At 40.2% G+C, this 18,119-nt stretch overlaps 4 protein-coding genes across 8 annotated transcripts; 3 read left to right on the top strand and 1 right to left on the bottom strand.

Moving 5' to 3' along the window:
- Positions 1–394: 394 nt before the first annotated feature.
- LOC103150408 (putative pre-mRNA-splicing factor ATP-dependent RNA helicase DHX32) lies at positions 395–6,506 on the top strand. Its single transcript, XM_007570017.2, has 11 exons — positions 395–985; positions 1,988–2,181; positions 2,441–2,813; positions 2,920–3,159; positions 3,249–3,342; positions 3,432–3,581; positions 3,927–4,118; positions 4,196–4,336; positions 4,628–4,818; positions 4,920–5,107; positions 5,848–6,506. The coding sequence occupies exons 1-11, from the start codon at positions 731–733 to the stop codon at positions 6,035–6,037; spliced, it is 2,208 nt and encodes a 735-aa protein (XP_007570079.1). The 5' UTR covers positions 395–730; the 3' UTR covers positions 6,038–6,506.
- LOC103150399 (protein BCCIP homolog) lies at positions 6,428–9,380 on the bottom strand. 2 transcript variants are annotated; one of them, XM_016680682.1, is made up of 7 exons: positions 9,012–9,380; positions 8,685–8,759; positions 8,519–8,599; positions 8,346–8,432; positions 7,740–7,927; positions 7,475–7,658; positions 6,428–6,821 (listed from the first exon to the last, which is right to left on the bottom strand). In XM_016680682.1, exons 1-7 carry the CDS (start codon positions 9,141–9,143, stop codon positions 6,651–6,653), a joined length of 918 nt encoding a protein of 305 aa, XP_016536168.1. In that variant the 5' UTR covers positions 9,144–9,380; the 3' UTR covers positions 6,428–6,650. The 2 variants fall into 2 exon arrangements, with proteins under 2 accessions (XP_016536168.1, XP_007570066.1); XM_007570004.2 differs by having other exon boundaries at positions 7,475–7,643; positions 9,012–9,246.
- A 130-nt stretch (positions 9,381–9,510) lies between these two features.
- Positions 9,511–13,399, top strand: LOC103150380 (uroporphyrinogen-III synthase). Of its 4 annotated transcripts, none has more exons than XM_007569992.2 (10): positions 9,511–9,740; positions 10,183–10,246; positions 10,334–10,417; positions 10,668–10,764; positions 10,881–10,955; positions 12,061–12,135; positions 12,228–12,311; positions 12,444–12,529; positions 12,630–12,728; positions 13,209–13,399. In XM_007569992.2, exons 2-10 carry the CDS (start codon positions 10,184–10,186, stop codon positions 13,329–13,331), a joined length of 786 nt encoding a protein of 261 aa, XP_007570054.1. In that variant the 5' UTR covers positions 9,511–9,740; position 10,183; the 3' UTR covers positions 13,332–13,399. The 4 variants fall into 4 exon arrangements, with proteins under 4 accessions (XP_007570054.1, XP_007570037.1, XP_016536179.1 ...); XM_007569975.2 differs by having other exon boundaries at positions 9,512–9,740; positions 10,161–10,246; XM_016680693.1 differs by lacking the exon at positions 9,511–9,740 and adding an exon at positions 9,791–9,815 and having other exon boundaries at positions 10,161–10,246.
- A 99-nt stretch (positions 13,400–13,498) lies between these two features.
- LOC103153020 (matrix metalloproteinase-21-like) lies at positions 13,499–18,070 on the top strand. Its single transcript, XM_007573772.2, has 7 exons — positions 13,499–13,972; positions 14,353–15,217; positions 16,148–16,287; positions 16,373–16,514; positions 16,665–16,922; positions 17,008–17,180; positions 17,482–18,070. The coding sequence occupies exons 1-7, from the start codon at positions 13,853–13,855 to the stop codon at positions 17,785–17,787; spliced, it is 2,004 nt and encodes a 667-aa protein (XP_007573834.2). The 5' UTR covers positions 13,499–13,852; the 3' UTR covers positions 17,788–18,070.
- Positions 18,071–18,119: the final 49 nt, after the last annotated feature.

Consider the following 18,119-nt stretch of genomic DNA (forward strand, 5'->3'; position numbering starts at 1 on the left):
TAGGAGTGGCTTAACACAAGGATTGTGACAATTGCCACACCTTGTGATATATACAATCCCTAAATTATTCAGGACTTAATAATTTTATTTTTTTTTTGCTATATCCTGCTGCTTACTTTTCTGGTTAAAAAAAAAAGTAAGCAACAGGATGGCTTTCAAGTCAGCATTCTTGCTCGCCATTGCATAGCATGTTTCTATATTCAAAATAATTTTGTCATTTGGAAGAAGAAAAAGCAGAGTTTTTCCTGTTCGTTATGGGTGAATTAAAATAAATGTATGTTTGATTGATTGATTGATTGATTGATTGATTGATTGATTGATTGATTGATTGATTGATTGTGATTTGCCTGTAGAGAAAAAAATATTGACTGAACAGCTCCCCCATGTGGCAAATCTGCAAAATTTACACAAGTGCGTTTGGAGCTCAACAGGTGTGGAAACCCAGACGGTCAATGGTGGAAACATCCAATGACTCTACCTTCCACGTGAGTGTTTGAGTGACGTGGGAGAGATTATGACACGGACCCAAGCCGGGATAACTGTCAGTGGTCAGCATGAAGCCCACGTGTGATGTCACGTTGGGACCAAATTGCTCACCGGTGCGGACAGGCCGTCAGCAGGTTGCCCTGCGAGCAACTTCGCAAGCACGATTTCAGCACAACTGGAACCGTTATTGAACCCCCGTCGTCATAAAACTTGTTTATGGTGCGGAGAACTATTTCTATGTGTCATGTCGATTGAAAGTAACTCCATAGAAGCAGATATTTTCTCGGAGAGCGGGGAAGAAAGTTCGTCATTTGGCTTTGGAGATGATCTGGAATTGAACCCGTTCGATGGGCTGCCCTTTTCCTCTCGGTACTACGAGTTGCTGGAAAAGAGAAGGGCTCTTCCAGTGTGGAAGGTCAGGAGACAGTTTGAAGATGCTCTAGAAAACAACCAGCTGGTTATTGTGTCTGGAGTAGCACAAACTGGCAGCAGTACGCAGGTAAGGAATATACACTCACAGTTACTGATAGATGTCAGTGACTTTTTCCTCATATTTTCTTGAATCTCTTTAGATTGGGTTTCTATTGTTTTAGAGGGGCTAAGATGGCCCCTTTATTTTAAAGGCCATCTTAGCCTGCTTCATGGTGTAGATGGGTTCTGGTTAAGCGATTTTCCTATTCTACTGGTCTGGCAGTAGTGAACTGATGGACATTATCTGGCAGTAATCTGGCTCATTCAGTTCATTCAGTTTAACAAAGGGAATAATTACAAATAGACAAAAGGTTTTCATTTGGCTGCAAGGCATATTTTCCTACTGGGGCAATAACAGCTTCCAACTGGAACATTGGATACAAATGTTGGTATTCTAAGATGATTTTGTTAGTTAGAATGAAATATGTATTTTCCAGGTACGTTTCCATAGATTTTACATCTTAAGCTGCTGAAAATCTAAGTAGGTTTACGAAGGCTAAGTTAATGGATATTCTTCATAATGTTGTCCAGGAGAACATCCATAATTTTTCCCCCCAGCATAATTCTGTGTGCACCTTCACATGGTTGCCAGATGCTCAATCCAAATTGGTTAGAAAAGAGAAAGTATTTCTTTTCCCCGTGATTTGATACCATCATAAAGCTTCAACTTCCCTTGTTTGTGTGAGCAAAATCTGCCCAGCTCAGCAGATGTTGTTGTCACAGAGAGGCTGCCCAATCTGCAGCCTGCCTGCTGGCTTGTCACTCTGTACAAAGAATTTCAGCTGCCTTGTTGGGGGACCTCCTGCTGCTAAGCCCCAATCCGCTAGAGCCGCCACATGCTGCCGAAGCAATTTTGCATCATGAACAATAATGCTATCGGATCTTCTGCCACTATTTGTTTAGCTCGCGCAAGAGTTCTTAATATAATCCTCAAAGCATGCTCTATACTTCAAAAAAAACGAAGTGATACGATTGGAAACACTGCAGTGTTTATGGTGTGAACTTATTTTTGTTGAACATCTCCTTTCAGATTCCTCAGTGGTGTGCAGAGTTCTGCCTGCCCGCCCAGTTTCAGCATGGCCTGGTTGTGTGCACACAGGCTAGCAAAAGGCAAGCTGTGGATCTTGCTCTCCACGTGGCCGATGAAATGGACGTGAACATCGGTCATGAGGTGGGCTACACCATCCCTCTGGAGACCTGTTGCTCCTCTGACACTGTCCTAAGGTTTGTTGATATGTTGTTTAGTTCCCAACAATCAGCAGTAGCGCAACAACTTGGTGCGATATTTTGCAATGCCATTGTCAAAGTATCCACTTCTTCGCATTTAATGTAGTTATTTAAATTTAATTCGCCAGCCAGGTGTGTCAACATTTGTATTTTGAGACCCCATTCATCCAAGTTTTAACATACGAAGTCATGACCAGTGTATAAACAGCAATGGAAAGGAAAGAAAAACAAAAACTGTCAATTTTTAATCTTTCAGATATTGCACTGATGACATGTTGCTGAGAGAAATGATGTCGGACCCTTTTCTGGAACAATACGGAGTCATTATTATAGACCAGGCCCACGAGAGGACAGTTGGCACAGACATCCTGCTGGGTCTCCTCAAGAACGTCCTCTTGCAGAGGCCTGAGCTCAAGGTGGTGATCCTCACCATGTCCGCTGTGGTGGACAGGCTCCTGGGCCACTACGGAAGTGTCCCACTCATCAACTTGGAGATCTCTGGTTCTCCTGAGGTGGTGTATACCGACATGAACAACAAAGACTATTTTTACCTTGCACTCGCCCTGCTTCAGGAGATCCACCTTACCAAAGAGATTGGAAATGTCATTGTGTTTTTGGCGTCAGAGGAGGTAAGATAGGTTTTTATTTTTATGTTAATCCAACAGCTATTTGTTCAGCCAAAAGTTGGTGCTTAAAATCTGTTTTAACAAGGGTTGAATATAATGTTTCTAAAAGGATGTCTGCAGAGCTTGGAGCATCATTCAGAGTGAGAGTCCCAGACTGGACGAGGGACTGGACCAAATCACACCAATCGTTTTGTGCCCAAGCCAGGAAGGGTTCTCACCTTTACTGATCGAACAAGCAGGCGCCACAAACTCCAAGAGGGTTTTTCTTTTGACCCATAAACAGGAGGACGTGTGGTGGGCTGGGCAATCAGTCAACTTTGTCATTGACACAGGCGTCCAGAAAAAAATGGTAAAAGCATTACTACTTCAAGAGATTTCAATAATGAAAGTATTACAGTGCTGATAGTACACTTTGTATTTGCCAATCTTTTTATGAAGATTTACAATCCAAGAGCAAGAGCTTTCTCTGAGGTGCTTCAACCCATCAGTCAGTGTCAAGCAGATGTGCGCAAACACCTGTGTTCACCAGCAGGTGGATCTTCCAGCTTAAATTCCAGTCAAACTAAGGACTCCTGTTGTACGAATTCACATTTTTATCAAAATGTGCTTTGCTTTTGTTAGGTAAATGTTTCCGACTGTATCCTGAAGCGAGTCTACCCATGGCCGAAACCTACCCACAGATCTTGGACTGTAACATTACACCAACTGTCCTTTACCTAAAGAGAATGGAGATAGCGGGTCTTGGGCAGTGTCACTTTATCGAAAGACCAGGTAAGGCATCCTGCCAACCCGAATGAATTCTGTGTAATATTTATATCTCTAAGTAACCGATTCTCACAAATAGCCTTTTCCTATTTTCCTAAAAGATCACAGCAGAATTTGTTCTGGGCATCTGTTTGGGTTCATCCCACCTATGGTTTAGCTGAGTCGAGAGCTCAGCAACCAACTATTGTCTGAGTTTTGCCCCAACTCCCAGTGTGAACAGAACAGATACAATGAGACCAATACATCAATGGCTATGGGATATATCTAGTTTAGTGCTGCACCGAAATAAAAGTGAAATGGAGGAAATAATAGATAAAATATATATTTTTACATTTGTTTCATTTGTGACAGATCCAGAAGGTCTCATGCAGGCCTTGGAGGAGCTGGACTACCTCGCAGCTTTAGACGATGATGGGAACTTGTCTGAAATTGGCATCATCATGTCTGAAATCCCTCTGGATCCTCAGATGGCTAAAGCTCTCTTAGCGTCCTGCGAGTTTGACTGCGTTAGTGAGGTGCTGACAATCGCAGCCATGCTGTCGGGTATGCGCAGTCCGCATGTGCAGCTTGAAAAATGTTCGATTCATTTTAAGGAGCTTCTGTCTGTCTTTGTGTTTCAGCACCAAGCTGCTTCCTGCGGCCAGCTGGCAGCACGACCCAAGAGGCGTTCAGGTGTCAGAGAAAGTTCCAACATCCTGACGGCGATCACTTCACTCTCATAAATATCTACAATTCCTTCAAACAAAAACAAAAGGATCAAAGTAAGTTGCACTGCTCTCAGTATAGAGTTCCATTTCTAAATTTTATGCTGTAAATTTTAAAACAACCGCCTCTTGGCACCTCTTGAATTTGACTGAAATTATGAATTCAACTTGGGGGGAAAAAAACAACTGAAGGTTATTATATAGTACCATTAGAGAGGGATGTGTGAAATAATTATAGCTAATGAAAATCCCAAGTTTTTTTGTTTTTGTTTTTTCTAAGCAAACTGGGAAAACTAGAGATCAAGCATCTAAATGCTGTGTATTAAAGACTTTTTGAAATCGTTTTAGACTTGGATGTGAAAACTTGGTGCCAAGATTATTTTCTGGATCATTCGGCTCTGAGCATCGCTGACGCTATTAGATCAGAGCTGACTAGCACGCTGAGCCGAATTGAGCTTCCCATTTCTGAGCCAGCCTTTGGAACCAAGACAAACACTAACGACATAAAAAGAGCCCTGCTGGCTGGATTCTTCATGCAGGTAGGAAATAAAAGCACATTAGTGATATTTCTTTGTACTCTTCAGCTTCATTCATTTTTATCATTTTCCTCTTTTATTTTTTATTTTTCCCATTTGCGGAGATTGCTCGAGATGTGGACGGATCGGGGAATTATCTCATTCTGACGAACAACCACGTGGCCCAGTTGCAGCCATTCTCTGGCTACGGAGTTCAGCCACACAAACTGGGCCTACCAGAGTGGGTGGTCTTCAACGAATACGCCCTGTCTGAAAACAGTTTGAGAACAGTGTCGGAGATTTCCCCTCAAATGTGAGTTTAGTTCAGCAGACATGTGCATATGAATTATAAGTAAGGGTTCTGACACTTTTTTTTTCTTTTTTTTCCATTTTCTAACCTGGGCATTTGAGCACAAAACATTCACCTTGAACCTGCTTTTTAAATAAGTTGTAAGAACATAGATCAGAACAAGTACCTGTTGAACAAATATTGCAGCCCAGTTTTGAATCACTCTCAGAATAAATTCAGATTTTTGGAAGCAAAATTTTATTCCTTTTTATTTCTCTAAAAATCCTAAAAATAAGTTTTTGGTAGTTGAATAACTGAAATTCCTATTTATTCTAAATGTGAAGTCATATAGAGACTGAAAAGGGAAGTAAAATAGCTGTTTTGAAGTTGTTTGTAATTGCTCATTTATTCAAAAAGTCAAGATCAAAACACTGTTGGATAAACTGTTAAAGTCAAGGAATGATTTTCTAAGGTACTTGAAATAAATATTAATTAAGAAAACCAGTACATTTATTGAACATTTTTTGGACTTGTTCTACAGAAACTTGTAGGACAAACTTTTCCTTAATTATTTATACCTGGATATGACTTACAATAGTCAAATCAAATATTTAAGAAAGTGTAGGAATCCTTATAATTGCTCCTGTTTGAATTACCAAACAAATATTTATCTTAAAATACCTACAGATTTTTTTTTCTTTTTGCTCTTTTATATGAACTACATTTCTTGGAATGTATATTTTTAATATGATTTTGTGTTTTAGGTTCAATGAAATGGCACCGATGTACTTCTTCTACAATCTGCCCCCTAGTGAAAGCAAAGACATACTGCAAGTCATGTTGGACTTCGAGGAATCCAGACGTTGCACAAAGAAACAAACCACAAACAGAAACAGTGACACTGACAGAAGCTGTGCAGCTGGAACACAAACTGACAAATGTGTGATTCAGTGAGCTGAAGCATCTGGGTTTTACGCAAGTAAACTATTTGGAGCAGACAGAACCTACAGGGGTTGTTTGTAGCCTGAAAGCTTTTGTAAACACTTCACTGAAGACTAAAGAGCCGACACTGAAAACGGTATCAGTAATAAGTTCCAGTATGTAGATTCGCTACTTTTCCCAAGATATATCCCAGAGTACTGTGTGTAAAACAACCAAGTATCCCAAAAGTTATTTCAGATGCGTAAGCTGTTATATTTCTCTCTAGATCAACAAACAGCCTAAGGAGTTGAAATGGAAAAACAAGAATGAGCTTTTAATATTTCAGAGTTTTTTTTTTCTTTTGCAAGATGTAATCATGAAGCTTCTTTGAAAACTGCTGAAGTGGACAAAACAGGATTTCAATATGAAAAGCATACATTTACTTCATTTGACTTAATTACAACTTATGTGTAGTCTTATTGTACAGTAAATTTATTCAGACAGAATTAAAAAGCTAGTCTTTTAATTGCTGTTGCCTTGTACGTATTTAGCCACAAAAGCTGTTTTTAGAATCAGGAAGCCACCAACGGTAGCTGAGGTTTTAAACAGCCTTTTTGCATAATTTCCAGATTGTCTGAGTCTTGGCTCACACAGTCAGGTATTCCTTTAGTTTTTCCATTACAGCAGGCATTCTGTCCATAGGAATCACCATCACCGTCCTGAAAGGCTTCATGGGAACATCGTCAGACGACCACCTGCCACTTAGACAGGAATCTGCATCCTCTTCTACTGAGTAGTGGAACTTGATGATGGCTTGCTGTAAAACAAAAGCTAAGAATAAGCTAAAAGCAGAGTCAGTGAATTTGGATTTTATTTAAAGATTTGGTAATTCAGTAAAATATTTTTTGGGGGGGCTAGGGGTTAATTCTTTTATGATTTACAGCTCATGAAAACCCAATATCTGTTTGCCACAAATCAAAATCTTACGTAAGCCCAATAAAAAGCATTTTAATACACATTCTGAGAAATATGTTCGTGTACTGTATTGCATAATAGTTCAGTACTTGGTCAGGTCTCATTTTGTATGATCTCCTACATTAATGTGCTGACTTTGAACTAGATGAACACAGAGGACCAAAAACAGTTGATTTCCCACTCATGCACCTTCCACCACACTTTGTCCTTCCACTCAACTTTACATTAACCTCAGATGCAGCACCTTATGTAGGCAGTAACATTCGCCTTTTTGTACTTGCATTTAATGACAAACTGAATTTTTGGTTTTCATCAGCTGTAAGTCATAATCTAACAGGAATAAACACCTCAAATATATCATGTCACTGTGCAATCTATGCTACTTTCACATTTTGAATAAAACTACTAAAATGAACTAATTATTTCTGATTTACTGGGACCTGTAGATCCAATCTGGTTTAAATCTTCCACAGCTTGTATGATTTATGACTGTACCTCATGAAAGAATTCCTCCTCCGCATTGATAAACATGTACTCCTCTTTTGGAGCTTCTCCCCTAGCTGGGATGCTCTTGGTTGCCTCTTTGCACGTCTTGCTGATCATCAGGCAGTAGTGACACCTCCCGCTCGGTTTGTTTGTCCTCTGGGCATCTGCCATTTCTTTCCTGAAAGACAAAAATCAATTTTGTTTTAGCAACCCGGATTAGCCGATGTAAAATATTTGAGCCAGGAAGCGATAAGAAGTAAAACCGAGGACCCACTGGAGCTGTTTATGGAGAGGAAGGGCGATCTGTGGAGGTACGTTGATGAAGCGCTCGCTCAGCAGCAGACCCACAGGTTTGCTCGTGTCGCTGAGGATCTTCTCGAGCTGTTCTGTTGTGCTGTGAGGAGCGTTCTTCTCACACTGGTCCACTACCAGCTCCTTGACATCCTCCACACACTGCACACCCTGCAAAATAAAACATAAAAATAATCACCCCTTACATTTAAAAGGGATTTCAAAGCATTTTTAATTCCCAAGTTGCATCTTTCCCGAGGCACAAATTAAAAACCCATTTAAAGCATAAATACAGACATTAATCATGAAAATTTATGGACAATATTTCTACACAGATCACGCTTTAAATATGGCGGGAAATGAGAAGGAAAAGAGAGCAGAGAACCGGATGGATGATTCGACTGAATGGTTGGTTTGATTTGTTGGGTGATTTGGGTGAACAGATATTGTTTGACGGAAAATAAAATTAATTGGCTAAACAACATCTGCATGTACAGATGAAGGATGCACGACTGGATTGTTGGACAGATGAATGATTGATTTTTAGCACCGGACAACCTCTCAGGGTTGCGTATGGCTGCAATGTTACCTTTCTCTCTGTCAGGTTGAGCATAGTGATGAACCCAAACACTTCATCTGGATCATCATCATCGCTGTCCTCTGGCACTTCGGCTTGCTGCAGCCAAACGAAGGGACAGCGTTAACGGAAAGCAAGACAAAGCAAGTGAGATCAAAAAGCATGTAATGTAACGATAAACCCACCTTGACCACACTTCCGACGTGATTCTGCTGGATAATAATGTCAGTCATCTCCGATACGTCCACGTGAGCCTTCAGGAAGAGCTGTGGCCAATCATAACAGAAGTGACATCAATAAACAGCTCTCTCGGGCAGACCAGATTTTTCATACAAAGATACGGTTTCTTACCCGATTCAACAGCTTCTTAACGCCGTTGAAATCATTGGATGAAATAGCGTGCGCCTCAAAATCCACCAAAACCTCCTGAAAGAAAAAGTGGAAAAGGTGAAAATTACAGACCAACAGTAATGGCCAAAAGCTTACGTGTTTAATCTAATAAAGTAAACGCACAAACGTAAGAATGTGAAGCAAATTTCGCTTCACGTACTCCAGCAAAGCAATAACAAGAAAAGCGTCAAATAAGGTTCGTGTGCAGACCTCGTAAATAAACGGAAGATTCCAGCTAACAGGCTAAGGATGCCATTTAAGTACTTAATGAGTTATTTGTTGTTTCACCTCATTAATTTCTTCATCGCTGTCCTCCTCCACGGACTCATCATCATCCTCGGGGTTCTCATCCGAGCTGTTCTCACTTTCTTCGGGATTTTCACCCACGCCAACTGCTCTCCTCTTAGCCGAAGAAGCCATGCTTGCAAGCGTGAAACACGTTTATTTTTAGGTGGGCGGGGAAAGGGTCATAGTTCAGGACATAGAAATAGAAGACCAGACGCCGCTATGATCTCTACGAAAGGATATGTCAACTCTCGCATTCTTAGCTTTTTTTACGCGTCTTTCTAAAAAGTGGCACTCGCAATATGGCAGAGAGGTCGACGTGCGAAACAAACTCGTAGCTCTTGTACCCAGCTTCTATGCTCTTCGACATCTATTCAGCAGAATCTACGCAGAAGCTAAAGCCCGGAGGCCGCCATTTTGGCTCTAAACGTACAGGGTTGTCGCTCTCCGCTGTACATGGGAACCGCAATGTCGGCTTGACTGCAAACAGGAAATGGAATTAACTATTCTCCCTAACCGGGGAAAACACAGTTTAGACGCTAACAAAATCAGCAATTTGGGGGAAAGCACAACCGTATTAAACGCACGGTAACATTTTTTTCTTTGGTCTTTTAAAATTAACACTTGTTCAGCTGATTGTGCACACATCATTTACGTTAAAAAACTGCAATACGTCATCTGTGGACACCCATTCTTGATCATACATGAGAACATCTGTATGGACAGCTGAAGGTACGTTACATCTTGATTTTAATCAAAAAGTCCAAACCGTTTCTGTTTTGTCTATTTTATAACTAGTAGCTTTCGGTATATTCTCTTCACTATAGCTAATGTGTCACCAATAGTAAACAATAACAATCAGGCTGCAGAACACTCAGTTGTATTCCGAAAATATCACTGTGTGTTTAACTTTAAAGGACAACAATTGTAATTTCTGTTTGCTGCTAGTGAATATTGCCAGTACTTGCTGTTGTTCACCAGCACAGTAAGGGTGAGTCAATAACGTTATCAGTATGTGACAGTTTTAGGGAGTGACTGACTTATAAGAGCCTCCACACCCACTGTCAGTGGTCGTTTTTCTACTTTGGGTTTCTGTATTCCGTTGCCCTTTCAACAAAAGAACCTAAAATCTTACTTTCTCCGTATTCTTAGTTATCTAGCGTTTCTTTGCCAGGATGCATGTATTACTACTTAAAGAGCCGAGAGACGAGGAATCTGCACCTGATCCCTACATGAAGGTAGAAGCGCACTTATCCGAATCCAGAAGAAACCGTAGTAATGTGATTGATGAAATGGTTTTTATGTGTCATTTTCTGCGTCTAAAGGAATTGGAATCGCATGGACACAAAGCAACACTCATCCCTGTCTTGTCTTTTAAGTTTGTCTCATTAAACACCTTTTCCGATAAGGTACGTTTCATTATAAAGGAATAAATATCTCCATCATGCATAAACAGAAATGCATTTATGTTTGCAACCCCTGGAACAAAAATGTTCAACAATTCAAAAATTGTAATCTGTTAATGCTGTATCAGCATAACCCCACACTGAAAACATAACCTTTAATATGAGTACTGTATTAGAAATAAGCATCGTAAATTCATAAAAGAAACATGGGTTTTTAACAAGTTTTTAAAATAGAATGTATTGCTTTTATTAGCTTTTCCAGCCGGAGAAACATGGTGGCCTGATCTTTACCAGTCCCAGAGCAGTGGAGGCTGTGAAGATGTGTTTAGACATGGGAGGAAGGAGAGAAGGTGAATTTATCCCATAAAATAAGCACATGCTTTAAGCATTAGCAGACATTTGTAGTGTGTTTCTCTGGAAGTTAAATTTTACATTATGATTGGCAAAACATGTCTTCTTTATCCAGAATGGAACAAATCCATAAAAGACAAATGGAACTCAAAATCCATATATGTGGTCGGGAAGGCAACCGCAGCATTAGGTAAGCCGTTGAGCACAATTTTCTTAAATCAGCGTTTCCTAAACGTTCCTAGTGGATATTGCACCTCATAAACTATTTATATCTGAGTGCGACATGCACCTGGTGCTTGCAGACATGTGTGAAGAGGTTTGAGTACGGTCAGCCAGTTGTTAGACACAAGTGACAGATTGCTGTGACATACAGACAACAAGCAGGTGGAAAACTTCCCAATGTTTGCTTAACTTCTCCATTGTCTATTTAAAAAAAAGAAAAAAGGCTGAATTTACTTTCTCTGACACATACACCGTTTTTATTTTTGCAGCAGTGTGTAAAATGGAATGTTTTATCCTTGTTTGCTTGAAATGAAGTTTTCACTGTTCTATCATTTGCGGTTGCTCGTGTAAAGCTGCAGGTGTTTTACGTAAACATGTGGATTGGGATGTAGCGCTGTCTTACAGATGATCAGGACATTCTCAATTCAAGGCCTTGCAATAGTAGTAGTTCAACTTTTCCACGTTGTGTCTCATCACAACATGAAGCTTGAATATTTTATTGGGATTTTTTTGTGATGCATACATTTGAAAACTAAGCCTGATTTTACTTTGACTCCACAATTTTAATCTATTTTGTGTTGGTGTGTGATATGAAATCCCTATGAAATATATATTAGTTACTTTGTCAAGAGATTGTGTTCAAATCAGCACAAAGTCTCCATTTATTCCTTACCTCTTTCTAATTTCTTCACAAACTCTTCCCATGATCTCTCAAGTGCTAAATGTCTTTGCAGACTGAAAGTTTGCTCTGGAAGAGACCAATTTTCATTATGTAATACTGCTTGTGACGTCAGTCAAAATAGGATTTTGTGTAATTTCATTGTTGGCAAAAATAACATCTACTTGCACAGCTATAAGCATATTGCTAAGGTGCACAAATTAGTGGAATTGTTTGATTTAATTATACAAGCAATGCAAAACATGACAGATTGACAGTCAAATAGATATTTTAACACACTCGATTATCAAAAATTGTTACATGAAAACTCGACATAAAGAAGATGATCTGGTGAAGAATGATCAGCATAAGGTTTGTGTTCATCTTTGTTCTGTTTGCGCTTTGCTCTGTGCAGTTCAAAGTCTGGGTCTGAAGCCCCTGGGAGAGGACACGGGGACAGCTGATGTCCTATCACGTCTTATTATTGAAAGTATGATGTGATCTGTATTGTTCTCTCACGCTTATTAGGCAAATTGAAAATTTCTATTAAGCACTGTGACGTGGTCCTTCTTTCTGTCTTAGGAGAGGACACCGATATCCCACCGCTTTTTTTCCCCTGTGGCTCAATTAAAAGAGAAGTCTTGCCCACGGCTTTAAGGGAAAATGGTAAGCACTGTCTTTTATTGTGTCTCACAATTAAAACTTAAGTCCATAAATGCCCTCTGGGGTTAAGCTAATTAATGAGATAATAACTGCACTACCTTCGTCACCGTGGGGGATTTATTTCTTTGTTTCCAGGGGTTCCCTTAGAGACGCTGACTGTCTATCAAACGGCTGAACATCCAGATCTTGAGAAAAATCTGAAAAACTACTTCACAGAGCAGGTGAAACCAAACTTCTTCTGTATTTTCAAGTAAAAAAAATAAAATAAAAAAAAATGCTGTTTAATATATTATAAATAGTAACTTACTTATGTACTCACAGGGAACTCCAGCAAGTATAGCTTTCTTCAGTCCATCCGGGGTGAAGTTTTGCCTGGAAGCAGTGCGAAGGCTGTCGGGCGACCAACTCAATGAAATAAAGGTATAGTTTCTTTATAATTGCTCACAAGAAGATATGAATCGTTCACTGGTTCTTTTATTTTTCTAAAGAATTCCAAGTCAGAAAATACTACACCCATACTTACTTATTATATTCATAAGTACTTGCTTGCAGACGTCTTCTAAGCTTTTTCACACATTGTCACATTACAGCCACAGCGTAGTTTATTGGAATTTTATGCGATATGCCAACACAAAGTAGCGCAAAAATTTAAAGTAATGTCATGTATCCCAGTATATACATGACCATAGGTATTGTCTGTTTTAGTTTGTTTTAAATATCTCTTTTATCATAAGAAATGTAATCCTGTGGCTCTAAATTAAACCCTAGATTTGCAAAACAAGTAGAGACGTTTCTCAAACGCCTTGCAAAATGTGATTTTTACAAAGTATTGATTAAGGACTGTGAATACAAATACATGCCTGAATACAAATATTTGTGTCTGACTCAATTTGTCTGTAGTTTGCCGCCATCGGGCCGACTACACGGGACGCCATGGCAGCGGAAGGCCTCTGCGTGAGCTGCACAGCTGAAAAGCCAACGGCGGAGCATTTGGCAGCAGCGATAGCCACGGCTCTACAGTGACCATCCTGAGTCATCTACTCTTTAAATCCGACCAATCTATCTGTTGTCTGTCTGGTTCAACATTATATTTAAAAAAAAATGTCCAATCATGTTTAATATTTTGCTGCTCATGTCACCATTGCTGGACTTAAAATTTGCACTGAAAAAATGTTTGTGTCATGAAGGGTCAAGGAAGTTTATTTTATTTCAAACTTGTTAGTGTTGAGATTAGTTTTTTAAAATAAAGCTTGGTTAATGTGATTAAAAATGGCAAGCTGTGTTTTGTTGACATCGTTTGTTGTTCGCATGAAAGTGAGATCGTAGCCCAGTCCACAGGTTAGCGACTGTTTATCTAAGTAACTGGAGCATGAATAACACATCCAGTTGTATTCACCGAGGAGAAGTTTACTTTTCACACACAACTAAGGAAAGTGGCTAAAAGTGGGTGTGTAGAAACTCAGGACTTGCTTATAAAGCAGTGCTGCTCTGTCCTTGGACTACTTGGTTCCTCCACAAAGGTCAACGAGTCGACTGGAAACACGATGCTGACTATTATCCAGCTGATGCTTTTAGTTTTTCTGACAAACCCAAACCATGCTGAGAAACTTTTCCACAACAGGGATCATTCCGACATGCAGATTCCTACATCTCACCAAGCTCCTGTCATAACAGACGAATATGAAGCGGAGGTAATTATTCAAATTTTATTTTTTCCATGTTTTACTGACATTTTAATGAAACTTAAATGGAAAAGAAAAAAGAAAAAGCATGTAAGCTAACCTTAGTCAAATTTGCTGATGTGCTCATGGTACGTGTATTATGCCAACATTGGTGATGTGCTAATATTAACATACTTAGGGGCTTATTCCATATAAAAATTGCAAGTAGCAAAAGTCGCAGCCATAGAATTGTGAAAACTCTCCTTGGTTTGATGTTTAAATGGCTGCAGACAACAAAAAATAACTGGAAAACATTTCAGCAGGAGGATCTCAATACGGTTCATAGTATTTTTACAATAATTGTCTTGTGGATATCCTTTCAGTTATTTCTTTCTAGGTATGGATTTATCAAACCAACCCAGAGGGAGGAGATCCAGATGAAACAAAGTGGCATTTCCTTCAGTGATGACTTCCTGGATGACTTTCAAACTGCAATCCAAGAGGGAACCTCAGTGCCTCTTTCAAGGGACATACCTAAAACTAGTCATGGCGAGGTCCACAAAAGTGAATCTGAGAGTCAAGCATTTGTTTCAGCCCTTAAAGAGTTTCAGATGGTATCTGGACTTCCTGTTACAGGAGTGTTTGATGATGCCACCAAGGATGCGATGAACAAACCAAGGTGTGGGGTTCCTGACAAGGAGACAGACCCAAATCCACATGTTGTAACAGAGAGCCACATCGGTGGCTCGGAGTTGGAAAACAGTTGGAATGAAACTTTCGACGAGGCCGACGGTAACAACACAGAAAGCAGCATAATTGGCAGCTCATCAAACTCTTCTGAGGACGACATATTAAATTTTAACGATACAGAAAGCCTCCTGACTATTTCAAATGATACACACAAAAACAATAGTTTGGGTAATCCAACCGGAAACAGAAACAGCAGCAGCAGCAGCAGCTCAAGCCAGAGTCAACCTCTGCAGAACAGAAGGCGTCACCTTGCTGATCTCGTGTCAAAAAAGAGGCAAAAGCGGGATTTGACAGAATCTGGGTACATGGCGTTTTCTAAGGACGTTCTGAGGTGGCGGTTAATTGGAGAAGGTTACAGTAGCCAGCTGACCGTTGATGAGCAGAGGTACATCTTCAGGTTGGCCTTCAGAATGTGGAGTGAGGTGTCTCCGCTGGAATTTGTTGAAGATACCTGGTCACCTTTGGAGGATGTTGATATCAAGCTGGGCTTTGGCACGGGTGGGCATTAGTCAGTATGTCATATACTCACTTTGTCATAATGCATTGTACATAATTTACTGGGTTTTAGTAATGTCTGTCACTCTGTAGTGAACTTTTGAGCCAGAGTGTTTTACAGCCACAAATTTAAATGTATTTAATCAAAATTGTGACTAACTTACAGTAGCATTGGTCAGATGAAACCAAAATGGATGTTTCTAGCCAATATGCAAAAGGTGATGTGAAAATATACTGTGCACCAAAGCATATTTATGTGTTAGGATGACTCATTCAAAGTTCCAGACCTAAATATATCCGAGTGGAAAGATTTAAAAAAAAAAAAAAACCTGATGCTCACAGATGGTCTTTATCCAAACTGATTAAGCTTGAGCTGTTTGGCAAGTGTTTCAGTCTCTAGATGTGGAAAATATAAACCAAAAGACCTGGAGATATGCTTACAGCAAAAGGTATTTGTCAAGTCTAGAATGTGTTTTCACAATTTACAAGTATGAATATTTTTTTAAACTGAGGATGGGGAAAAAAGAAAAGAATTTCAGGGAAATAAATGCATTACTTTTGCATTAATAAATACTTAGAGGAATCAATACTCTGTATTTAAATAGCCACAATATACCTTAGATTTCGTCAGTGATAAAATAGGTTTTTTGGGGGTTTTTTTGTGTGCTAGTGGTTTTCACAGATTAAAATTTATGTTTTAAAAATTCCTTTATTTATTGTAGAATAATTCAGTCAAACTAACTACTGTAGATTTTAAAATAAAGCTGACAAAGGTGATTAGGATTAATCAAATAGCCTTTTGATGCCTAATTGAAAATCTTTTTTTTTCTTTTTTTTTAGTTTTTGGATTATTTTATAATTTATATAAATGAAAAATAGGAATCATTTTTTCTTTTCTTTTATCTTTTTCTTCACATTGTCCCTTCCTCACAGGAAGACATCTGGGATGTAATCAAAAGTTTGATGGCACTGGTCAGGAATTTGCCCACGCGTGGTTCCTGGGAGATATCCATTTTGACGATGATGAGCATTTCACTGGTCCCAGTTCTCACACTGGTATAAGCCTCCTTAAAGTGAGTAAGTATGCTGAGTATAGCCAGTTACTACTGGAAAATCTAAATGTTGACTGACTGCCCCCTTTCATATCCTTCCTCTTAGGTGGCAGTTCATGAGATCGGCCATGTTTTGGGGCTGCCTCATATCTACAGGCCTGGATCCATAATGCAGCCCAGCTATTTGCCCCATGAATCCAGCTTTGAGATGGACTGGATGGACAGAAAAGCTATTCAGCATCTATATGGTGCTCTAATACTAACACTTCTTGGACACACTCAACTAAAAATCCCAAGAGATTCAGTGTGGGATAAAGATACATAACAATTACATGAGATTGTTTTTGTAATTGCTGCTTATTTCTCCTCACGTTTGCACACCCCCCCCCCTTCCCCAGGTGGCTGTAAAGGCCGGTTCAGCACCGTGTTTGACTGGATCAGGAAAGAGAAGACGCCCTACGGGGACGTAAAGATCCGCTTCAACACGTACTTCATGAGAGACGGCTGGTACTGGCTGTACGAGAACAGAAACAACAGGACGCGCTACGGGGACCCAGTCGCGCTGCAAATCGGCTGGCACGGGATCCCCAGCGATGGAGTAGACGCGTACGTACACGTGTGGTCCAGAAGAAGAGAGGCCGTTTACTTCTTTAAAGGTAGAGAAACTATTTCATTTCCACCGTTTTCCTACAAGTGGGACATTTGAGGGGAAGTCCGTGTGACAGCCTGTCGCTGTTGAAGGTCTGCAGTTCTGGAGATACGACAGCGAGAACGACCGGGTGTTTAGGCACGACTCTGAGGGCCGCCGCTATCCGAGGCTGATTTCTGAGGGCTTCCCGGGGATTCCCAGTCCGATTGACTCGGCCTTTTATGACAGGAGAGACTCCCACATCTACTTCTTCAGAAGAGCTCAAGTAAGAAACAAATTCTTGGATTTATATTGCAGTTAACTAAGTGCAGTTTAATTATTTAACCTTTGCAGTAAAAGTCAAAGCAAGGGGAGAACAGATGATTAAATGACATCACCCAATCATTTAAATCTTTAACAATACAACACCTGGCAGTTGGCTTGTAAAGAGCACTGGGTAATTGTTTTTTTTTCAGTGTCCTTTGGGAGCGTATTCAAGCAGACAAAAGTCCTACACTTTCTCTGTTATTTGTAATTAGTCAGATCTCTGTTTTTGCGAAATGCTCCAACTCTCTCCGTCTGAACAGGTGTATGCATTCAGCGTGGAAACAAACAGCTTGGCGAGTGGCTTCCCCAAACACATCCGAGATGTTTTCCCTCCGGTGGAGAGCGGAGACCATCCAGATGGCAGCATCGACGCTGCCTACTTCTCCTACTCCCACAATGCCCTCTTTCTGCTCAAGGGCACGCGCTTCTGGCGAGTGGTGGGCAGCCGCGAACGCTGGCGCCGGCCCTTTCTGCCGCGAAATGGCTTGATGCCACACAAGGAGGTGGATCAGCAGTGGTTCGACATCTGCGACGTTCATCCCACCTCGCTCAAACTAAGCCGCTGATGGGATGGGGTGGGGGAGCTGCAGCAGAGATAAAACACACCACTAATGTTTACAGATGTATTCTGCTGCTTTACCTTTTGCGTGATGTAGGCCGTGTAATCTTTTCGAAAAGACAAAAACAACTCTGTTGGCATGTTTTTCACGGAAGTGTGCTGTGAAATGTATGGAACAGCTGCTGCTGGTTTCTCTTTCATTCATCAGAGAAGCAGGTAGATTTGCAAAAGATGCTTTTAGTTCAAATGTTTGGAGTGTTGACGTGAATAAAAATGCAGAGTATTTACTCGTTCTTTTGAGTTTTACTTTCAGTGATCTGAAGCAAAGCTGGTCAGGTC

The sequence above is a fragment of the Poecilia formosa genome, unplaced genomic scaffold (assembly GCF_000485575.1).
Source record: "Poecilia formosa unplaced genomic scaffold, Poecilia_formosa-5.1.2 Scaffold7, whole genome shotgun sequence".
Taxonomy (NCBI): Eukaryota; Metazoa; Chordata; class Actinopteri; order Cyprinodontiformes; family Poeciliidae; genus Poecilia; species Poecilia formosa.